Source organism: Tympanuchus pallidicinctus, unplaced genomic scaffold (assembly GCF_026119805.1).
Source record: "Tympanuchus pallidicinctus isolate F22 unplaced genomic scaffold, pur_lepc_1.0 scaffold31, whole genome shotgun sequence".
Lineage (NCBI taxonomy): Eukaryota > Metazoa > Chordata > Aves > Galliformes > Phasianidae > Tympanuchus > Tympanuchus pallidicinctus.
In genome coordinates this window covers 1,850,234-1,873,367 of record NW_026294749.1, presented here as the reverse complement: position 1 = coordinate 1,873,367, position 23,134 = coordinate 1,850,234, and the positions used below count along the sequence as shown (strand labels likewise).

The 23,134-nt window shown below is 40.2% G+C and overlaps 1 protein-coding gene across 1 annotated transcript in view; it reads right to left on the bottom strand.

Annotated features, from left to right (window-relative positions):
• PHLPP1 (PH domain and leucine rich repeat protein phosphatase 1) overlaps positions 1-23,134 on the bottom strand; it is a 131,892-nt gene that overhangs the window by 7,963 nt on the left and 100,795 nt on the right. Inside the window, 7 exon segments of the mRNA XM_052697604.1 lie at positions 2,403-2,533; positions 6,653-6,815; positions 7,760-7,960; positions 15,898-16,053; positions 19,820-19,915; positions 20,873-20,933; positions 22,488-22,690. Of these exon segments, the coding sequence (XP_052553564.1) occupies positions 2,403-2,533; positions 6,653-6,815; positions 7,760-7,960; positions 15,898-16,053; positions 19,820-19,915; positions 20,873-20,933; positions 22,488-22,690 (1,011 nt within the window).

Here is a 23,134-nt window from a genome sequence, read left to right as displayed (position 1 = left end):
ATTTACTACCAACATAGCCTCTAGCCTGAAGTTCAAATACCTCGCATAGCGCAATGAAGACTTGAAGAAGGACCATCCCTATCTGTTTATGCGCTTCTCTTCATAGCCGGGCTTTGCTGGGGAGAGATGACCTGCCCTGTGCTCCTTCCACTCTCTTCCAAAGGCAGGGAAACAAGCTCCCCATGCGCTGCAGGAACTTCAAAGGCACCTGAACCTTTCACGAGCCAAATGAATCATAAAAGGACAAGCAGAAAGGTCTAACTATTCGCTCAGAGGATTCATTTTTCTCCATCCAAAGCCCCATCTGACCTGAACACACAAGGGAAGTCTTTTTCGCATTTCACAGCCTTCCTCAAATAACTTGAGGGACTGTCACTTCCACTCTGATTTCTTTTAATGCAAATAGTCAGGACATACATCAGCTAGGACCTGCTACAAGCAAATAAAGTACACAAATCAGGTTAGAGCTGTTGGTATTTTGAGCCCTTGACTTTGCAGCCCCCCTGTGTGACAAATGTAAGGCAAACACATCACCAATGGCATCAGAAAAGTAGTATCTGATCTTGTCAAACAGGAAACCTGGATTCTGAAGTAACAGATATTCTACATCTGTCTGTACCCGCAAAATACTACGATATACAGAAGCAAATGCACTTTCTTCACAGGCTCCTAATGCAAGGCACTTATCCTGCAGGGCAGAGGAATTTGGATCAGAAGGGTTTTTCAGTTTACTCTTGCAGCTGGGTTGACTGACCTTGGGGCAGGTCAAAGACCCAAGGTTGTATCAATGCTTCCCAGCAGTGGTTAAAAAAAGAAAAAAAAAAAAAAAAAAAAAAGCTATTTCAATGCATTGCCTTCATCTTCCTCAGTGGTGTAATTACAACTAGCCCACGTGCTCATAAAGGAACAGTACCCAGCAGCATATCCCACACAGGGAGATGAGCTAAGGCTTCCATACGATATGCTTTACTTTCCCCCAGTTCAAGATGTTACAATTGAACCAGCAGCTCTTTCTGAAAAATCACAGTAACAACATCTTTTTTTTCCCCCTCTCCTTTTCATTGTAATTGCTACTGAAATCCTCACGTCCTGTAAGTCACTTGGCAACATCCTCCTAAGCATGCAAGTTTCCTTTAGGATCTCCATACAAGGGGAAAAAAAAAGCAAGCATGCGTGACAGGACTCCTCTCATCAGAAGCAATACATATTAACCTACTGCCTGCTTGAATCCTGCCAGGACACATATGGAGAGCTGCCTTCCACGTGCAGAAGGAAGATATAAAAAGCACCAAGAACACAAGTGTTTTTGTGCCTGCCACAAGAAGTAAGGGCAAGGAGCACCTCCTCTCTCATGTTCAGTTGTGGCAGTGCACTGTGCATGTCTACACAGACATCCACTATATCTCAAAAGAGACCTGAAACACCTGACCTCAGCTGAAGGGTATTTACTCAGACAAGAATAGGTCTGAAATTAAGAAAAATAATTTATTAAAGAAAGAAACACACATATGCATGCATAAGAAGAAAGAAGTTTCTGTGAATTAAAGACAATGCATATGGCAGTGAAAATATGATGTGGCACTGGGTGATGCTACTCTCTTACTGCATAGGTCTTACCTTTGTACAACGCTGCTATAGGGCATTAAGGCTGATTACTAAACAGGCAAGAGATAAGGTTGCCTCTTGCCTATTGGCCATGCAGAATGGTACCTGACCTGTAAGCTCAGGTGCCATTGAAGAAGCTTTGGTAGTACACACACTTCTCTACAAATCATAGCAACGTTAAATTTCTGGCATACAATGAGCAGCTCTTAAGAGAAAAAGACATCTCTTCCAGCCTGTTTTTATCCTCCTTTGTCTGCTGCATAACATGGACTCTTGGTTTTATCTATAAAAAATTATTATAATGGGGCTTAATACTTCAGTGCTTGACCTTAAGCATTTAAAAGCAAACCACACAACGCAACACTCAACCCTCAGAAGGTTATCAACCATTCAGTATTTAAGGATCAAGGAGACTCAGAATTAAATAGAGCTGGTGCAGTTCTCTTCAGGACATAAGAAAGACTCAAAGCAGCACCACTGTCCACCGATTATTTGTTCCAGTGCAAGTTTCACCACATGCTGCAGAAGGCAGCAGTGAGGCACTTGGTGCATTTCAGTTACAGATGGCACTTGAGTCATAGAGCAGAAAACAAACAGGTAGATAGTTAAAGAGCACCCCAGAGAGGGATATGATGGATTACAGGAAATGTTTTGTGAGGGGCTAACAAGAAGCACAGTGGCAAACATGAAGGAAAAAAGCAGCTCTTAGCATCTCAATGGTAGAATCTAATGTCAGAAGTAATATGGAGATCAAACTAGCTCCTTCTGCATCCTCTCCATTCTGTAAGTCAACTTACTTCAGCAGCTCAAGGGTTTTGTGATCCAAGGCCAATCTGGGGTTTCCAGTCAGGTCCAGCTCTTGCAGTTTCGGAGGCAAGTTTTCAGGCAATGTGATTTCACTCAGTTCATTGCAGCTTAGATCCACACACTGCAAAAGGAAAGCAATCAAATAAGAATCCAGCTGGCATTAAGATCAGTTTGTGATTAAATGCAGGAATGTATGTTGCATGAGTAAGAGAAGCTGCAGTCGAGACCCAAGATGATTCATTTAAGTAAGTGATTCTTCATATGGCGTCTATGTCCCAGATGCCCGGGACACCCAGAGATATGTTTGGCTTCATTTCTGTTTCTGACCAGGTGCTTCTGACCTTGCTGCAAAACTAGTAAGGTTTGTCTCTGCTCTTTGCAGGGAGAAATATCGTCACCGTGTTTTTATTAACAGATGAGTATTAAAGAAAAAAATGCTACTGATGAAAGTGGCTGCCACTCTTGTAATAGATAAAGGAAACAGACAAATGAAGTTAGGGATTATAAGATGCTGCCACAGCAGTCTCTCCACTGAAGTTCACTTACATCAGCACAGGTACAAACATGCTCTGAAGCTGATATTTAGTAAAGGATTTGGAAAATAAGAAGTTATGAACACACGGAGTGGGGCTGAGCGGAGGAAAAATAACAAAATACCAGAGCAGTTTTAAGTGTGGCTTTAATTTGGCTGTCTTACAAGGATTCATGTTTAAGTATGAAGTTCTTCTAATAAGTAGAAAAAATTAAAGCTGAAGTATTTCTGGAAAAAAAAAAAAAGATTGAAAACCAGCAGAGAATCATGCTAGCTACCCACCAGCACCAGCTAAGCAAAAATCAGGTAGAACAAGTGCCCTAGAATGACAAATCCCAAACCAAACTATGTTAAAGTTGCATATCCATATGGAAAGTCAGTACACAAAAATCTGAACAAAACAAGCTCTTCAAGTTCTTCAAACCTCTATATAGCAGGTATAAGCAAACAAAACCAGCCAAAATCTTATTAGAGGACAGAATAGGCTGATATTTAACCAAGAATACTATCCACGTAGTTCAGAATGATAATTTCCTATTTTCAACCTAGAAAAAGAAAACAGACCTCAAAACCTCTGGTAAAACCAAGGGCTGAATAGTTGAGGATAGGCTGCAGGGAGAATTTTCTGAGCTGCACACTTTGACTGATAAGTAATTTCCAATGATAAAAGCATGAAAACAGAAGTCTCTTAGGTATATTCAGATACTGGGTCCTAAGCTGGACAAAACAGGCATAAGATAACCCAGTAAAATTTGGAAAAGAAAAATCTCCAAATGCTGTTAATTATATGCAACACACATAATGACCCAAATCTCAAATCCTGAGGTTGTCTGATATGGAGGACTAATTATCTAGGAAGAACAAACTGCTGACATTATCTAAACTTGATACGGAAATCAGAATTTAAAATACATCATGCAAACTAAATAGCAGACAGCTTAGGAGAAGAGTTATGCCTTTTTATTATTATTATTTTATTTTATTTTTTTACTTCATTGCTATTCCTTGCTGCTTGCAGAGGGTCAATAATGACCTCAGATTAACAAAGCTGCCAGCAGGCCTTGCTGTGCTCAACACCATCAGAAATTTGATGGAAAAGAACGTGGAATAAGGAGTACAAAATGAGGAAAATCACTTCATTGTTCTCAGTACATGCCCAATACACTAAAGGTAGTAACAGTCTACTGGAGATCCCTTGGTCCCCATGCAGCGATGAATATAGTTTATCCATCAAGTCAGGATTTCTCTGATTTGATTTGTATTGTTTGAAAAACAGGTTAGCAGGGACTTTCTAATAGCTACATTAAATGTAGTTCTTATTCTACTCCATGGGCAAACAGCAAAGCACATTTCCTAATTGATCCTAACTTCCTTCTCATTTAGCCTCATCCATGCAGTGTCAGAAGAACAAGTGCAACTGCATGCAGGACACTGTGCTAGGATGGGCACAGCACTGAATATTCAGCATTTGCTCAGTAGCAAATGTACATCTCATCCATGGCTGACAGGGGCTTGAGTTATCTCCACTTGTGACTGAAGGTGGGCACATGAGAACTCACGTCAACTCAAAAACAGGTACTATGTAAGGTATCTCAGAGACGTCCACAGAGTTTTTTGAGGCAGAGGACAACACAAGACTTCTGTATCCTTAACTGGAGGACGTAAGATCAGCCTACAGACAGCTGTCTTACTAAAATGACCTCATCTTTGGAAATCCTGGAGTCACCTTAAGTGCAAAAGCGTGACCTTCTGTAATTAGCTTTCCCTCTGAAACAATTTCAAACAAAACAGTAACTGTATTACTAGCTGTTCTAGTAGCACTTACTCAAAAAATTTAATGTCAGCCTCTCAAGCTATTTAAGTACAAAAGCAGAGCAGCCGTTACCTGAGGTAACATTTTCCCAAGAAATCAGGACTGTTTGAATGCCACCTCAATTAAGATTAACCATTAAGTATGACAATCACAGTCATAACATGAAACTATACAACTCTGTGCTTTGCTACAAGCAGACTTATTTCGCCTAACTATAAAACCTGTACTCAAATTTTAACTTCTTAACTTGCTTTGGAACATTACACATGCCCTCCAACATCAAAGAATGAGCTCCAGTTTAGCTGAGGAATGCATTCAGCCAGAAATCAAAAGCTTAAGCTCCAGCCCTGATCCAGAAAAATCACCAAGAGGCCACAAGATACCCTCTGCCTACAGCACATCTATCTGGCAACCACAGAAACTCATTTCAGCTAAGTCAAAACCAGGCTGAGGTATTGACTAAGGCACAAAAGTGAAGTCCCACAGCACTGCACCCTCTCAGATGAAGGCAGTCCCACTATTCCTGCAGTCCCAGTTAATGAAATCCATGCCTCTTTTTTCACTGAAGTAGCTACAGGGAACCATCAGAAAGATAGAACACTGGATCTTCCATGAACACACTTTGCTATCAGCTACAAAGCTCAGTAGAACACCAACGCCTTTATAAAATACTCATTCCCCAAAACACAGGAACAGAAAGGAAGTTGTTGGTTATTCCTGACCAACATGTTTACGTTATCTTCCTTTTTTCCCCCCCCATGGTTAAAAATGCCCTCATACTTTTAAAGAAATATTTACTGCGCAGAGCCTTGCTCCCCACCCCAACTCTTCCTCTGAGAAGAAAAGCTTTGCTTCTAATTGATTCTAAATGGTCTTCAGTTTCCTCTGACCATTGTTCCAAAGAGGGAGGAGTATTCAGAAATCCGCATTTGTTTGAGATTTCCTGGCTAAAACCACAAAGCTCATCTTTCTGTGTACTCACAGTCCAACCCAGTTATTCCTCCTGCTTCTCTGCCTAACCCCAGACACTGAAGGACACTGAGGAGTCTGAGAACTTGGCCTTTTGATTCTGCAGACTGTATGAAGGACACAGAAGGTGTTCTGATCTCATGAATAGGTAACCAATTCTCAAACCCAGGCAACAACTTCTCAGTCATACCACAAGCTCGGTGCACTATGAGTTAATCTCCCAACTCTAAGCAATGGAAATAGCACGCACCCCAAAATACTCTACGCTGTGGCCAGGAGAGAAGCAGAAACTTAATTCACAAAAGCTACACAGTAGTGTTCTTCAGCACGGTCAAGCAAAGAATGTGTCAGGAAAAGTTTGGTAATAAGCACAAGAGATGGATTAAACTTCCACTTCTTCCATTCTTCCACTTGTCCAAAATGACTGCAATTATGAAAACAGAAGTAGCTTGCCTAACTACCCAAATCCTGTACTCCTGGAATTTCTGTCCCCAAGGCCTATCCTATTTTGCAGCCTCTGCATTTTTTAAAGCACACTCTAAACAAAGTCCCTTCTACAGAATTAACAATTGCCAAAGAAGAGTTAGTTATGTATATTATATATGTTAATTACATATAGCCCTTACAACATGTTTAAGTCATACTGCAATGGCCTTTCACAGGAAGACAACTAACAATTTCTTGGCAAAGAAGATGGGATGTGGTAAAGATGAGCGTAAAACCAGATTTTGAGGCACTTCCTCCTTTCCTCTCAGAGGCAGCACAGGGGCGAATATTTTAAGTAGTAACTCAGACAAGAAAGCAGCTGTCAGATCTCCACAACTGACAATCTACTACCCTGCAGCAGCAAGAGATCAGAGGGGAGAACAGAATTGGTCAAGTGTGCATTATTACTGTATGTACTTCACAGCACATTCATGCCTTACCTTTATTTCAGAAAGCTGCATGACTTCTGGGAAGACTTCAATGCAGTTGGAGTGAGCAATTACAGTATGCATGCGTCTACAGTTCATGATGGTGGTCGGAATAGCTTTCAGCTTGTTACCACTAATATCAATTTCCTCCAACTCTTCCAGCTTGGCCATTTTGCTATAAGAATGAGAGTTTGAGATTTTTTTCCGTTACGACCGATGCATATCTTATTTTGAAGTGGTGGTAAAAGCAATGGCTTTCATCATTTCAGAAAAATAAAATTGCAGACTTCAGCCCAGCACAGCAGTGCCTCTCACCTCTCCTCCCATCAGATTCTAACAGTCGTGGAATTAAATCTGTGCTTCTATCAATTTCTATAACACTACTTTTGAAACAACTTATTTTGCTTACATTCCCTCTGTTCATCAGTTCACTTCTACTCTTTTTCCTCCAGCTCCAGCTGTTCACTTCATCTCACCCTCCCCCCCCTCCATTTTCTGGCACCCTGCTCAGCTCCACCCCCTTATTCATCTTTCCCCTGCCACTGGCTGCTCAGAACCCCACACAAGGACAGCAAAGTCTCTTCCTTTATTTATTGGCATCTCCTTTCCAAGGTTGTACCCCATCAGCTTTACAGCGCATCTTACACTTGAAAGACTTCTGATTAAAACAGAGTGAACTGAGAGCACAGTAGTTCATCTAAATCGCTGCCAAGGGAGAATCTTCTTCAGGAGTGCAAGGATTTTTTCCCAGTGTGGTTTAGCCCAGTGCCAAAGGACACTTCCAGACTGTGACATTTGCAAGTCTTCTGTAAGCAGAAGCCCACCAGTTGTAAGCAAGGTGACCAAGTTGGGGAAAACAGAAGACCTCCTGGCCTGACTTCAGAAGCATACTGCCTTCATGCTGAAAAGTACTCCAGGTGCAATCAAAACACACTAATGCTGTGTAATGCAAATGGGTAGCGATGTGCAACAGGGCACAGCAGATGAATCCACCCACTGCAATGTCACCACATCTGAAATACAAGCTATCCCACTAGATCACTGTGCACCTTGGTTTTTGCTATGAAAATGTTTCACATTATTCACCAGTGGGCCAGGGCAGTAAAAGCAGTTACTCACCTTGCAGGGAAGCTCTGTAGGCGATTGTAGGCCATGTGCAAGATTTTTAGGTGTGGATGGCCTGTTAACAAGGGTACACATTTATCCGTGAGGTTGTTATTGGTCAAATACAACTCCTGCAAGATGCTATGGGTCTCCTCAGAAAGAGTGGCTGGGGGAAGCATTTCCAGTTTGTTGGCAGAGGCATTAAGAAATCTCAGACTGCAAAGAAAAGTTGTATAAGGGAGTTCAGTTTTGTCTATGAGCAAAAATTCTATTTGTAAGTTAAGACAGTTACATAAAAAAGGCCAAAAGCACAAGTTCTCATTGATAGAAAGATGAGAAGTCTAGTATTGCACCAACAAAACTTTTGATTCCATTTTTATAGGAGCCCATTTATGTGAACAAAGCATCAGCAAAATAAGTGTGTCAAAATGCCCCATCCCTTTATTAAAACCTCAGTACTGCTAACACTGCTACAGATGTACCTTCAGGTAGGAACAAACCACATCATTTCCACACTTGTTCCACATAAAAATGAATTTCAAATCATCATTAACGAACCATGACAGTACAGCTACCCTTCAAGTGACTAAGAAGTCACTGGTAAAGAAGTCAGCTAACTTCTCAGAATTTTAAATACTAGCTAGGGATTGTTGGTTTATGTTTTGCTTTTTTAAACCTGCAGGCCTGAAGCAACTACAAAATATGACAAGAGTTTTCTCTGAATATTTGGACAATGAAGATTCAACACCAATCACAAAAAAAATCCCAAACAGTAATTTATCTTAAAGGTTTTAAAGAGAAACAGAGACAATATTCAATTAAATTTAAAAGTTGCTTGTTGATCTTGCTGCAAGCAAGCCAAATCTGTATGTAGTTCTGGAGCACCCTTCCCCTAGCAGAAATCCTTGTCAATATTTTCTGAATTCCACAAGCAGTAAGGACTGAACAAACACAGAAATGAAGTTACTCCTTCCCTCTCTGAGGACCCTTCCCAGCACGGGAACAAGGCCTGCTGAAGAATAGGCCTTGCCTGCTCTTCTCAGCAATACTCTGCACACAGACGAGTCACATTCCTGTAGGGGAGTTCGGTGATGGCAGAATCTTAAGGTTAGAATTCACACAGGCAATTCCAAACAAATGTAAAATTAAGGCCACTTGGCCTTTAGTTACTAACCCTGGCACAACCGTGCCTTTCCAAGAGAAACAAGACTGCTCTTCTTCCTCCCTCCCCTTTTCAGAAAAGGCTGCCTTAGAGAACTCGTGCTACAGAAGTATGCCTGTCCGGCTGCAGCGACCACATTCAAACCAGGCTGCACTGCTCCTTCCACCTAATGGGAAATGGCAGTTGCAGTAGTCACGGTTGCATTCAAGAAAGAGGACTTGGAAATGAGCTAGCTGAAGCCTACACAGCCAGCGACCGGGACACAAAAGGTGTACGTGCTCTTGTCATCAATCTTAAGAGAAAGCTATAAAATATTGATAGCTCTTCCCCTGCTCCACCTAGGCGCGCAGCAATTGGCGCTGACCTTTAGGTCTATTAATGAATCAAATGGATTTGCATGAGCCGCAGCTGGTTGAAACTTGCTCAGCAGCAAATAAGGGTCAGACACGCTACAGAGGAGTCACATGGAATGTCAAAGGATTTTAAAAAATATATTTCCATTAGAAGCAGAAATCTCTCAGCGCTGCACAGAACCGAAAGTAGGTTAGCTGTTTCACACAGGCAGAGGAGTCCACTATGGAGAAACAGCTTAATCCTCAGGCTCATTCATTATTCACAAGGGTGGTGAAACTCCAAAGGAGAAGGGGAAGGGAAGGATTAAATATGGAGAAGGGAATAAGCATTTGAAAGGGGTTTTTCAGTATTATTTATTTTAAAAAGATGCTGCTCAATTCTGCCTGTTAGGCATAAACTAAAAATACATTAAGCTCATTCAAAGTTGGATTACTAAACCGAAGCACACCACATCAATGGCCACTGTATTTAATTAAATACCAACAAGCACACCTATTACTACAGTACAGACAATTACTGCTTGGACAACCTGTTTCTAAAATCCATGATAATCTTTCCTCTTCCCACAGAAAAGGCACTTCGATTAACATTAAAGCCATGGTACCTTTTGTACTGCTCAAAGTACAAAATGGCCATCTCCAGCTCAGTTTAGAAAGGTTTAGTTAATGAAAAGGTTTGAGGATGCAGGGAAGAATAACTTTTACAGGAATATGATAGAGATGAGCAAGTAAGAGTTGAACACCTCCCAGGAAGAGGCACCTTAAGAGGAATCTGCATTTCAGATATGTTCCATAGGCTGCAGCAGAACATCCTGCAGCACTTCACAGGTACCTTCTCTTAATGACTAATTGGAGACACGGATAACTTAGAGAGCATCCTACAGCTATGAAGTTCTAAGTGCCAAAATGTAAGTTTGTTCAAGTACAGCTTCCAAAACAGCTGCCAAAGCTTCAAGAAAGAACACTGTTCTGATAATGCTGAAATTGATGCAACCCACTGCTTAGTGCCTTGATTCTAGCAACACTTAGGTGTGTAGAAACATTTCCCCAATAGCTTAGGACTGAAACCTTTTGGTAGTAGAGTATCTCACCTTCACCACACCTAACAAACACCTTCACATGCACACTCTCAGCCATGCAGCACTCAGAATTAGGATACTCATGCAGTAATCTCCACCTGTATTTTAATGTAATGATGTCAGCTATCATTTTGGAGAAGAGTATGTTGCTTATTTACATGTTCCTTATGACCAGCTGCTACATTAAAATGGTGAAAACATTCCCTAAAGATCCTTCTTTCAAGATATTCTCTCAATTAAAATAAGAGACACCATCCTTTGGGCAGGGAACAGAATGAACTAGCAGATTGCTCCTGCATACAGCTTTGTTGATTCTGTGCTATTTTACGTCCAAAAAAATATATATATATATATCTATTCTTGTCCATCCAGCTTCACTTTACACTGATTTAACACTGAAGTCTTTTTTCAGCTTATTTTCACACCCGTTCTCCATCCCCATGCAGCGTGCCAGCTGCACATCTTATGAATGCCCTCTGGAAGAATAGAAATTTACTTGGGCACAACTGTTCCCATCTCACTTGTGCATGGACTTTAACTGATTCACGTTCCTTGAAGATACCCCACTCATATTGCTTATCAGATGGAAGCAGAATGTCAAGTATTAAGCTCAGTCCAAAACTGTTTCCCCTTCCAGTTCCACCCACACCACTATAATATAAGCTCACAAAAAAGGTACAGCATCACTACAAAAACCTGAATTCAGCAGCTTGCACACGTACCAGATTATAATATAGTGAGGGGAGTATGAATTAACAAGTACTAGAAGAGCATTGGGGATTAAGAAAGGCATTGGCAGAGAGCTATCAGAATTCTTCAGCTTTGACAAGGTGCAAATCCTCCTCTGGTGTAATAGTATAAACATTGAACTCTGGCTAGAATAGGCCACCTTCGGTTTTATGGGGTATTTAAAGTACAATTCCTTGCTAGACGTAACTTCTCCAAGACAGAAAATAATGGCTGTCCCAAAGAATACGCCAGAACCAAGGACATGGATTGAATTCAACAAAACAGACCTAGTGCATATGCAGCATTCACATGTCTTTCCTATTTAAATCCTGAGAATTCTGAACTGAACTTGAACTTCTGAAAGCAAACAAAGAAAACCTACTGGAAAATGCAGAAGGTTCTATTTCTTCTTTTCCTTCAACATTGATGCCTACTCTAGCATGCACAGAGACTAAATATAGACTGTTGTCAGGTTTCACTCACACAGCATCTCCCAGTTCCTCACCAGTTGCTGAGGCAGCCTGGCAAACTTGGCTTGCGGGTAAGACACGGTCACCATTGGAAAAAATTAAGCACTCCAAAACTCTTAGGAACATTTAACATTAGTAAGACAACATGGCAAAGTAACAGCAAGACAAAACTGAAAGCATTGATAAATGTTGGAAAGAATACTGCAGCTGTAAAATGAAATATGCAGAGAAATCAAGCTCTCCAGTTTGGCCCGTGCCTCCAAGATCTCCATCAGAAGAGAGCAATCAAATGAAAACTTCAGTCCCTTCTGCTCAACGCCCTCGATTTCTGAGCAGATAATCCTGAAGTAATTTACGATTGAGGCAGCAAATGTGTGAGAGAGAAATACTCAAGACAGGTGTAAGTAGGGAGAAAACATCATGGCAGTTCTGCCAACCTATTCAAAGAGGGTATTTCTGCTCCTGAAAAACAACAACAAAAACGGATGGAAATGTTCAAGTGAATCCTCTTTCCTGGTGATGAACTGCCAAAAAAATTAAAAATAAAAGGGAAAAAACGCCCAAACACTTGACTGCTGTTGCTACCTCATCTCATACTTCCTAATCTATCCTCAGCTGTGCCACTAAAAGATATTCACAAATCTGCCTGCAAACCCTACTCTAACAGCAATGAAACAATGAAATGCAGCTAAGCATTTCTGCAACAAAGGTACGTGCAGCAGCTGAAATAGCTCTTTGCATTCATTTGAATGTGTTTTCTTCTTCACTTCCATTGCATCTGTGACATGTAACAGTAGTTGTATGAAAAGGCAGCAGTTGCTGTGGGTAGAAATGGCAAGTATTAAGTGTAAGTGGGTCACCTTCTAGAATTCCAGAAAAAAAAAAAAACAAAAAAAAAACACAAAACCCCAACAAAAAACAGATTCAAACAAGAAAAATTCAAAACAGTTTAAAACAGCTGAACAAAGTTGAAAAGAATCATGAAACAGCCTAGATGATAGGCTCCAAATAGGCTCCACAGCTGCCACTACAAAGCAACAGAAAGCCCAAGATGGGCAGAGTACAGCTACACACCTTCACTATCCAAACTAGTGCTATTACCAATCTGCTGGCTCTTAAGAGTCTACTATAGCTACAGCATTCATGCTAACTGGAAAGGGAAGCTTATGCAATGGGTAAACCCTTGACTTTCATCACTATGTCTTCATTTTTAAGCCTAACCTGCAATTACAACACATGAAGCAGTGGGTTTAAAGAAAAGGTGCACGGTAACAGGTGCAAAAAAAAAAAAAAAAAAGTTAGGGATCCTGCTTGCAAGTTTTTTCTCCACAACAGCCACAGCCCTTGCATGAGTTCTCTATTTCTGCAGCATCTGGTAATGAGAAATGAACAGATTATCTGGCTGTCTCCATAGTGCTGATCTTGCCAAGAAAATCCCCACCCAGCAAGAGAAATCTGTGCTAACATGATCAAGATGTGCACACTTCCAGTGTAATAAACAGAACCAACTTCAGTCTCAGTCAACGTCTCACAGAAAAGGCTTTGATTTCTCCTCAAATAACAGTTTAAAATAGAAGAAAAAAAAAAAAAACAGACCAAGAAAATAAATTATACTCTTCATCAGAGAATCAAACTTCTTAATTGGCTTTGAAGAATTAAGGGAGAAGGCTGATGTCTGTAGATTTTATGAACAGAATACATGTTTCAGTATTTTGCTTGATTTTTATGAAAGTGCCATTGCCTGTATGTGCACCACAGCTCTGGCTTTCCTGCCTTCCTCAGGTCTTCTAGATGTCAATGCCCACCAGCACTTGCCCAAGGCAATTCAGAGCCACTTAGTCAAATAGGATCGAGAAGGAGAAAGTGTTCATAATTCACAGCATGAGACGCTGAGACAAGATATTATGTCAACCACATAGACTTGAGTATCACTAAAAAACAAATGAATCTTTCCATGCTGCAAAAGCTAAGTCATTTTATGGAGAGATAAGGGTTCTGCAACATGATTTGCCCAACATTACACAGTGGGAAAAGATCATGGCAGAGTGCTCAGGCAACCCCACTCTCTCGACGTGTCTGGCAGCACAGACTGTGCTTCCCTGGGAATGCTTTAAGATACACTTTTTTTTTTTAACAAGCAAACAAAACCCCTAAATATCTTTCCCTGGTCCAGACTCATGGCTACTGACAGATACAAACATTTGAAAGCAAAGCAAAGAAACGTGCTGTAGGAAATTCCAAACCTAGAACTCTTACACTGAGGACTACTCTGCACTGATCTTTTCCTTCACATGCATCACTTCTGCAGCTCTAGGAGGAGTGCCAGCATGAACAAAACATTAAACGCAGTCAAAAGCAGTAATGGGGGCAGACAACAGGAGAATCTCCTCATAACTGCTTCTATACCACAAATGAGGAGGCTGCAGTGCTGAGGAAGTGCCACAACGGATAAGCTTTGTTGATTCCTGTGCTTAAAAACACATGCCCTATGCTGCCTGAAAGCTGCATAATACCAAGGCTGCAGATGGGAAAAATCCTTAGGTCTGAATTTGCCATTTAAGAGCATGTTTTTCAAAATAACTACCATTTCTATTCAGCACATGTTTAGCCAAGGTATGGAAGTCTAGCCCCAGTCTTAATTTTAGTCTGTGCTTCTTCCTTTTGGCATCACAAAAAAACCTCAGACCAAACTGTCCATAGTTCTGTAGTGCTGTTTAAAATGGTGAGTTGTGACCAAAAAGAAAATTATCCAGGTTCTCTCACTACCAAAATTGCACTAATCTATATTCCAGACCTACAGTCTATATGTGAAATTTACAGAAGTAAATCTCTTTGCTTTTTGAGATGCCAGTAGCTTTCTGAATCTGATTCAAAGTTACCTTCTAAGTTAGCAGACAGGAAAACGGTATTACTGCATTTTAAATTGACCTAACTTTGCAAACTTCAATAAAACACTTGCACAAGGTTTCATTTCTGAAGTTCATACAATCCCTATTGTACAAGAGTTTGAGAAGTCACCCACAAGACCATTACAGCTGCTAACATGAAACTTCTCTGCCACATGAATAGACTATGAACATCACCACTTCTGAACAGAAACATAACAGTTAATTGCAATTGTTACAATTGCAGCATTGCTGAGTTTCACTGTTTTGACTGCACTTCTAAAGTCTCAATTACAGCAGCAAATTATTATCAGAAAAAAATTGCTGATACTCAGTTTGTTCTTAAGGTTGTACCCTACTTAGGGCTTAATGGGGACAGGTATGCAATAGTCTAAAAGAGAAAGTACAAAAATCAAGACTGAAATGTCATTCTAGTTCCCAGAAACAAAACCTTGTCCTAAAGAAATCCCTCCTTTGAGAGATAATCTCCTTGGAACATAATTCTGCAACCTTGATACTGTGAATCCCAAAAAGTTTAAACAGAGGTTCCCACCAGAACAGTAGAAAAATGGGGGGCTGTGATATTGTTAACTAGGTGAGGATTTGTGATAAAGAGAAATCACTGTTCCTCTTACTTCTTTGCCTCTCAAAACCCAGGAGCTGCACGTTCCTTTTGTCGCAGTTTAGACCAGAAATAAAACCCTGCAGCACCAACTCTGTTAAATTATGTATAGGTTAAAATTCAGAAATACCAAGACTATTTGTTAAAATGCAGAGGTGCAAGGAACACTGACACCAAGCAGGGCAATACCATCCACCACCCAATTATGCTATGAATCCCTGGTATTTTAATCACAGTCACTTCACAGGATATGTTTAGATCAAGGAAGAAAGATTATGAAGACTTTGAGGCTACAGGAACAGCAGTACAAAAACAACCAGCCAAAAATCAGATGAAGTGGTGACACCAGCTAAATTAGCAACAAACATTTGAAAGGCATAAAAAATTCACAAAGCGAGGACACAGGAATAACTGAGTTATTCTGACAGCCTTATGCACAGATCTTGTTTTGTTTGATGGGTATAAATAAGTTCTAGCCTGTGACTGAAGGGATGGAGTGGGGGTAAAGCTTTCACACTCCATCAAGCAAGACTAAGAAATATATATTTAAAGAAACTGCCACTAACTCATCTCAATGTATGTAGTAGAAAATAGCATACACTTCACTTTACAGTTAGATATCAAAAAGTAGGTGTTCCAGCAGAAGCTCAGTAGAGGAAAAAAGCTACCATATAAGGCAACAAAGCTAGAATAATGACAATTTGTGTTTTGGTGAGCTGGGCAGACATCTGTTCTTCTCACATGAGGTTTGGCAACTTTCAAATTGAAGGAACTCTCAGATTACCCTTTCAGCTACGAAACGAAATACAAAGTAAGGTTTCTGACACACAGGTTGGAATTCCTTTATGTTTACCTGTCAGCTTTCAAAAGTAGGTTAGATGGCAGTTCAAGGAGCTGGTTGTGTTGCACATCCAGGACCTCCACTTGTGTTCGTTCAAGCCGATCTGGTAGCCTTCCTAACAAGTTATGTCCTGCCAGCAGTTTCCGCAAGCTGCTGTTGTAAAACAACCTGCAAGAAAGAAAAAACACCCAAAATAAGTAAAGTCTCAGCTGAAGATCTGCTTAGTGATCTTCAGCTCGATGCCACAGTTCATTACAAGAAAGTGATTCAGCCAACTGATTAGTAGACATTGTATTCGTTACGCACAGATCTGAGAATATCTTCCCACTCTCCACCAACTTCTTAAAAAGGTAAAAAGGTTGTTCAGAGACAGGGAAGGAGATGTAAGGATGACTAAGGAGTGAAAGTAGCAAGAAAGGGGTGCCTTCTTGCAGCGTATAAGATACGGACATTTAACGTGACAGTGAAGTAGATAATTGCTAACAAGGGCTGCAGAAAGCTGTGGGATCCCTCTAGTTAGTGAAAGAACTTCAGAAGCGTGGGTGAAATAAATCACCCCACAAACTTCATAGTAATTGATTCATCACGTACTGATTCAATCCAGTGCAGTTCCCCACCCCATGTTTTCCTTTTTCCTTAATACCAGACAAACATAAAGCCTCCTTTCCAGTTCTACAGCAAATGAAATTTATCTAATCCGCTTTACTTTCTTGAGCTTTTACAACCGATAGATGACCCCAGTCCCATCCCCCACTCTGCTTTTGTAGGATGTTAGGGTATACTAGGGATAGGGAAAAAAGAGCAGTATGAGGGGAAAGGAAAGACTGGTTATTTTAATCAAACAGTAAAGCTAAAATCCGCGATATAAAAATCTTGAAGAGTTTAAAATCTGCACCAAATAACCTCAAAAAAGACACAAGTGTTGATTTTGAGCAGAAATCACTTTGAACAAATTAAGAAAAAAAGAGATTATTCTGTGTGCCACCTATCTTACACTCCTGCTACCATACTCTTTAATCTGGCAAGCCTGAGGGCCGTGCTGACCCATTTCAAAGATTCTCAAATTACTCAGTGTTACAGCAAAAAAAATCTTCCCTCAGTTTCAATGATCCGTAGACCCATTAAGGGCCTTTCCCCCCCCCCCCCCCTTTCCTACAATCCATCAGGTCACTGGATTGTTGTGCCAAAATAATCAATGAAGTATGCTGAGTATTTTCCCCTTGACAGATACGGTCATACTCCATATCCGCGCGCCAGTGTTCACAGTTATCTCAGTTGGCTGGATCATCTGAATTATGACCATGGATACAGGTCAACTGCCAGACACATCATTCCAGAAGGCTCAATGCAGAGTGAAAAGATTTATCATACAGTGGTATGCATATTTTTTAACGTTTTTTGTATTTTGTATTTTTTTTGCTCAATTACAATTTTACATGAATGAGAGAGATTTTAAAGGATTTGCCTTCCTATTCTATTTTCTTTCATAACCAAGACTGGCCAGTATCACCAACACTAAGCATTACAGGAAAAAAACAAGAGTTGCAACAGAACATCTCCAGGAGAAAAAACAAATCACACTTGGGATTTTTTTGGATAGATGGGGGCAGTGCCATTTTTAAATCAGAGAAGTACAAATCACAGTGAAAACCTTAACAATCCACTCCTGTATGGAAATGCATTTTATAAATAATTCAAAAGAACTAAGTAGGCCTTTGGGAGATTTTTTCTTGCTTTCAAAGTTACACAACCACCAAAGAAACTGCACTCCTTGAAAACTTGGAGCACCAACATTCAGCTGATCAAGCTCCTGACAAGCCTGGGACAACTGGATCTCAGGCCTGGTGAGGAACCAGGATTTGTTCTCCCTGTGAGCAGCCTTCCCACTTGCCTGATTCCCACTGAAGCTCCGATGGCATCTAACAGTTTAAGCGTAAGCGTGCTGCTCAGCATCAAGCATCTTTGTATAAAACATGGAATTGGATGAATACTTGCACTAAACCTTTACTAAGCCAGCATTCAAGAGAATGCAGTGTTAAATACAAGCAGATATTTTCAAAAAGAAACAAACAAAAAATATGTACAACATCTGTTCACTGGTGGCAGCAAGGTCATTTTGGCAATCCTTAATTGAAACATTTCCATTTTCATTGGGGAATTCTCTGACATCAGTTCTATTATGATGAATTTGTCCTGCTCTCTTAAGTACCCTCTCAGTTATTTTTCAGTACTTTTAAAGCAGACGTGGGCTCTACTACAGCCCAGCAACATACATCGCTCCTGTTTCCTTTGAGAAAAATGTCAGTACGTAGTCCTCTCTCCAAGTTTTTAGTTTCAAGGCTATTCTTTTATTTCAAGGGGCAAGTAGAAAGCCTCAACCATAGTTTGTTTAGATTAGGTGCAACCTTCAGCCTTCCAGGAAATCGCTGGGCAGTCAAGGCTTGAACATTTGTGGCTGGGCTTGTAAGCATCCTCCAAGAGGAGTGCTGTTTGTTTACTTGGTATGTTTTTCAGAGTGCTATTCTATACAGAAGAAAAAAGCAAGCAGTAGAGCATATGAACTCTTACTGAGCACTAATATTTTTCCCGATACTTACACGAAATATATATGCCTGAGCTGTTTGCATTTGAATTCAGACCCAAGTTTCCCTAAACATTAATTAATGTTTAAGGCCACGTTTTGAACTAAGCCTTAAAAATGAGCTGACTTATTAGGAACTAAGCTATCTAGACACATACTACAAAGAAGAGCTTTCAAGTGATAAGCTGTTTCCTGGGGTTAATGATAAGATGCCAGGAGAGACAAGTGGGATGTTGACTGTATGTAGTTCTCAGCTAATCATTAATCTTCCAAAGATATCCGGTATGCCTTGATATTCCTTGCTGTTATGAAGTGCAAATGAAAGGCAAATGAACTTTGGCTCCCCCAACCTTCTGAGTGGGTGCAAGTTTCACTTTGTGTGGAAAAAACACAGCGATGAACAGTCTATGTTATGACATTAGTTTGCTCACTAAATCTCCTCACATCCTTTTCTGCCTGGATTCCTGAAACCTATTCTCTTCCCATTTCCAACACTAAATCCCCAGACAACACCAACTTTCTTGTTCCTGATGCTCTTCAGTGCTACACAGCTTCATAAGGAAAACAACTCTTCATACACTAGCTGTCCACAACGTTCAATAACTCTGTACATCCCCACGCATTTTCACCACTTGTGCCCAGCATGCTCTCCCTCTTTCACAACATCTCTTTTGAAGTGCACTGAGCAGCCAGAAAGGACAACTATTTTCCAGTGAAGTCAAGCACTTAAAAATGCTCAATACCAGAACCTGGCTGATATTTGGACTGGGTCTACCTAGAAAAAAGTTACAAACAGCCATTCATTATGTATCCCATTTTCTTTCTTGTTCACTTCCTTTCCTACCACTTTATCAACTTAAAGCTTAGAGACTTGGATGGGAGATCATCCTTATATCGAATGCAGTTGCTATGCATGCAAAAGTTTACTTCACATGGCTTTACTCTCTCCTCTCAATCCTTCTTCCTATCTGAAACTCAAACTGGGCTGTAAAACAGAGTCTCTAGATGCCACTAAAACAGAAATAAGTTACACATCCTGAATGTCTAAATTGTCATGTAAAGTTATGGCTGTAAATATTCAATATTCAGTATTAAAAATGAAGGGCTTTCCTCCCTGAACAGACTCAAAACTTCCATCTGAAGTTCAAAAGCACTGCTTTCTCTGCATGAAAGTAAAAGAAGAAAGGCTTAGTGGAAGCTTGTGGCATTATGACACTCCACAAGGTAAAAATAAAATCAAACAGAAGATAAAATTTGCCTGACAATCACTGGAACAGACTAAACACTGAATCAGCAATTATTTCTGAACTGCTTATCTTGTACCACGTTCTGCAGCCGGTCTGCAAGACTCACCGGGCAGGCAGCTCACTTATCCGATTGTGGCCAACATCCAACACTTCCAGTTTTTTGCTGTCACATACCCACTCAGGCAGGTTTTCCAGATGATTTCTGTAAACAAACAGCACAATGAGGTATACCAGATCATTATCCAAATCATTCTCCTACACGTACACTTTCTGAGATCATACCCTTTAAGGACACTGCAGTAAGACTTACAGCAGCAGCTTAAAGCTAACACATTGAATCACATAGAATCTATGATTCTATGATTCACATTATTACTTCCCAAAATATGTGGCCTCTAACCAAGAAAGGAAAAAAAGCTGCTTTCCAAGTATCAGGGAAGAAGTATTAAAAGTATCAGGAAGTTGTCTTTCCAGAGGAAAGGAAATTGTTTTAGTGCACATTTGTGAGATGCCTGTTAAAAAATATTCATGGTGTCAAGTGGGAACATTTCTTTGATGCCCTATAAATTCAATTCTGAAGCCTGCTCTGCTACTCTTCACTAAAGAGAGTAAAACGTTCTACGCATCTTAAAAGCCGAGGGTTTTGTTCTTCTTGCATTTTTCTGAAGCTAGCCCTTCTAGAAGTTAAGTTTTTCCAAATAGCTGCACTGCAAACATTCAGCTAAGCACAGTGGGGCACTCACGTATCCTGCCTTAAAGACAAAAGCCAGTAGTGTAAAATAAATGTACAAGATTGATTGCACATGCATTCACATATCCACTGCTTCAGTTAGCATACGCAGATGCAAAAGCAGGCAAACTGTATTTAAGCTCTTGCAGATTTTAAATTCACAAATAGGACCCTAAACACACATTACATCATCCTCAACAGTTTAGAAGAGCTTTAAAGCAGGCTAAAATCGAAAAGTTAAGAGGAAGCAGGGAACAGTTGTTGGGGTTTTTTTTCTACTGGACAACAACTGACTTCGAGCATCAGCTCTGTCGCATCTCAAGGTCCAATTCCTACCTCCACTTCAACCCTGTAAAACACTCAATGTTCCTTCTCCATAAACTCAATTAAGTCGTATTTCACAAACCCAAGGAAAAAAAATACTCTTACCTAGAAATATCCATGTAAGTCAGGTAATTAGGAACTGGATACACATCAAGATGAACAAGTTCTAGGAGGAGAAAATAAACATAATACAGCTCTGCAATTTGCTGCTCTGTAAAAGGTACTTTAAGCATTGTTAGAACAATCAGATTTCAGATAAGTCAGTAAGCTAAAAAAAGCTGCTACGGATCTGGTTGTTTTTTTTCCTCTATTATGTCTGAGTATGCTTGTTATATGAGGCTGTATTTGATATGACAGATGCCACATAATTCATCAGAGAAGAGAAAACAGGGAGTTAAAAATTTTCATAACAAAATCCACTATTGCCCCAGATTTGGAGCTTCTCTTCTGCCACATCTTCTGCAAGTTTGCCTGCTCTAGCCAAATAGTCTGTACTCTCTTTTTTCCCCCCACTGACAGTACAGCCATGGATTCTTTGCTGTGAAACAGTAAGCTAAGGAATACTTCTGGAGTTCTCTGGGTTATGGCAAGACACAGCATTTTTCTATCCTTTACCCAAGAGTTTCTGGTTACAAGTAGTCGTATAAACTTTTCACAGCTCCTCAACTACAGCCAGCAGCATATTTTGATTGACTCTGTGTTTCATATCCTAAACTTTTAGGTAGTTGATGCTTAGCACGGATGTTGAAACAAAACCAGCAGGTGTTTAAGCTTATAAAAAAAAAATCCACTGACATGGATATAACAAACATCACTGTTCCTTTGGAGACAGACTTAAAACAAGGTAGCTGTGGGTGCAAAGAGAGGACAGCATCATGCTCTTCCTGCTGGCAGTGTGACCAAACAAACAGTTGATAGCAAGATCCAGGCTAACTTGGGTTCTCAGCTCACACTGCACAGCACGTGCTCAGATCATATTAACCTTCCTTAGTTACAAATATCCTTACATGAATATTTAATGACAGCACAGTTCTGGATATCGTTAAGATGACAACCAAGCATTGCAGACTGTTCAGAAAATCCACAGTTGTCTGAGCTGGTGTTTTGTTTATTCCACACCAAACTACTCCAAACAATAAAAATAATAGTGAAAATTGAGTGTTAAAGTAACACAGCAGCTTCTACAGAGAGATTAAACAAGTCTTATTAATGGAACACCAGAAATATTCAACTAGAAAAGGCTATGTAATTTGTATTATAGAAAGCAAACAAAGTTACTCATGCTAGGTTTTATAGCTTTCCAGCAAGAGTAAGTAGCTAGAAGTAGTAGCAAAAATATGTTTAGTTTGTCTCACAGACACTCATCAAAACTCGAAGTCCAGGGAGAAGCAATAAATTCCTTATTTACTTCATAAAGTACATAAATGACAGCTTCGAGACCCCTCCCTGATGACATAAAGAATTTTGGCCCAATTTCTAAGATTTCCACAGTTTTGAGAGCTCCAAATCAGTGTTACAGTGCTATCTGGAAGCCAATTCTGAAGCTGAGTTATCAGTAACATGACATAGCATACATGAAAATGTTTTATCCCAGAGCCATTTCAAGACACTCCTGACTCCTCTCAATCATGTATATTATACTCCATAAGCATCCCACAGAGAGCCAGGCACAAAAACCAGAAAGCAGATGACAACACAGCTGCCCTGGAAACACACTTACCATTTGAGGAAGCATACAGGGCTTTGAGAAAATATCCACTAATTTTCAGAGTTACCAGTTGATTTCTTTCACAGTGTAACACTTCAACATTGTTAAATACTGTTGCATCCAGCTCTCCAAGTTTGTTGTCTCTGAGGTCCAACTGGGTCACGTGGTGGAGAAAGTCTATTTCATCAGCCTCCAATCTCCTAATTGAATTCAATCTTGCAGACAAAAAGCGAGATTAAATGTAGTTACATGAGAGGGTCCTGCTGACAAACCAATGCTCACTTCACCATCAGTTGATCAGGATTAAATTAGCATACCTCAAGGTTCTAATGAGTTTTGATTTTTAAGTACGTTTCTGTACCCTTGTGGGATTTCAAAAACAGGATGCATCAGCTCTATTGTTTTACCCATCATGACAAAGGAATGATGATACCAGGCTCCCTTCTGAAAACCACTGATAAAAAGCTCAACAAAAATCTACGTGCTATTGTTATCGTGTCGTACTGTTACGTGTAATGGTAAAAATAAATGATTATCTGTACCTGATAGTACAGAAAAGATAAAAACACAGGTGTACCACAGGCATCTCCTGGAAAGATGAGATCCTAGCAGACAAGAAGTCTGTAAGTATTCATGTCCCCTACTTTATTGAAAAGACA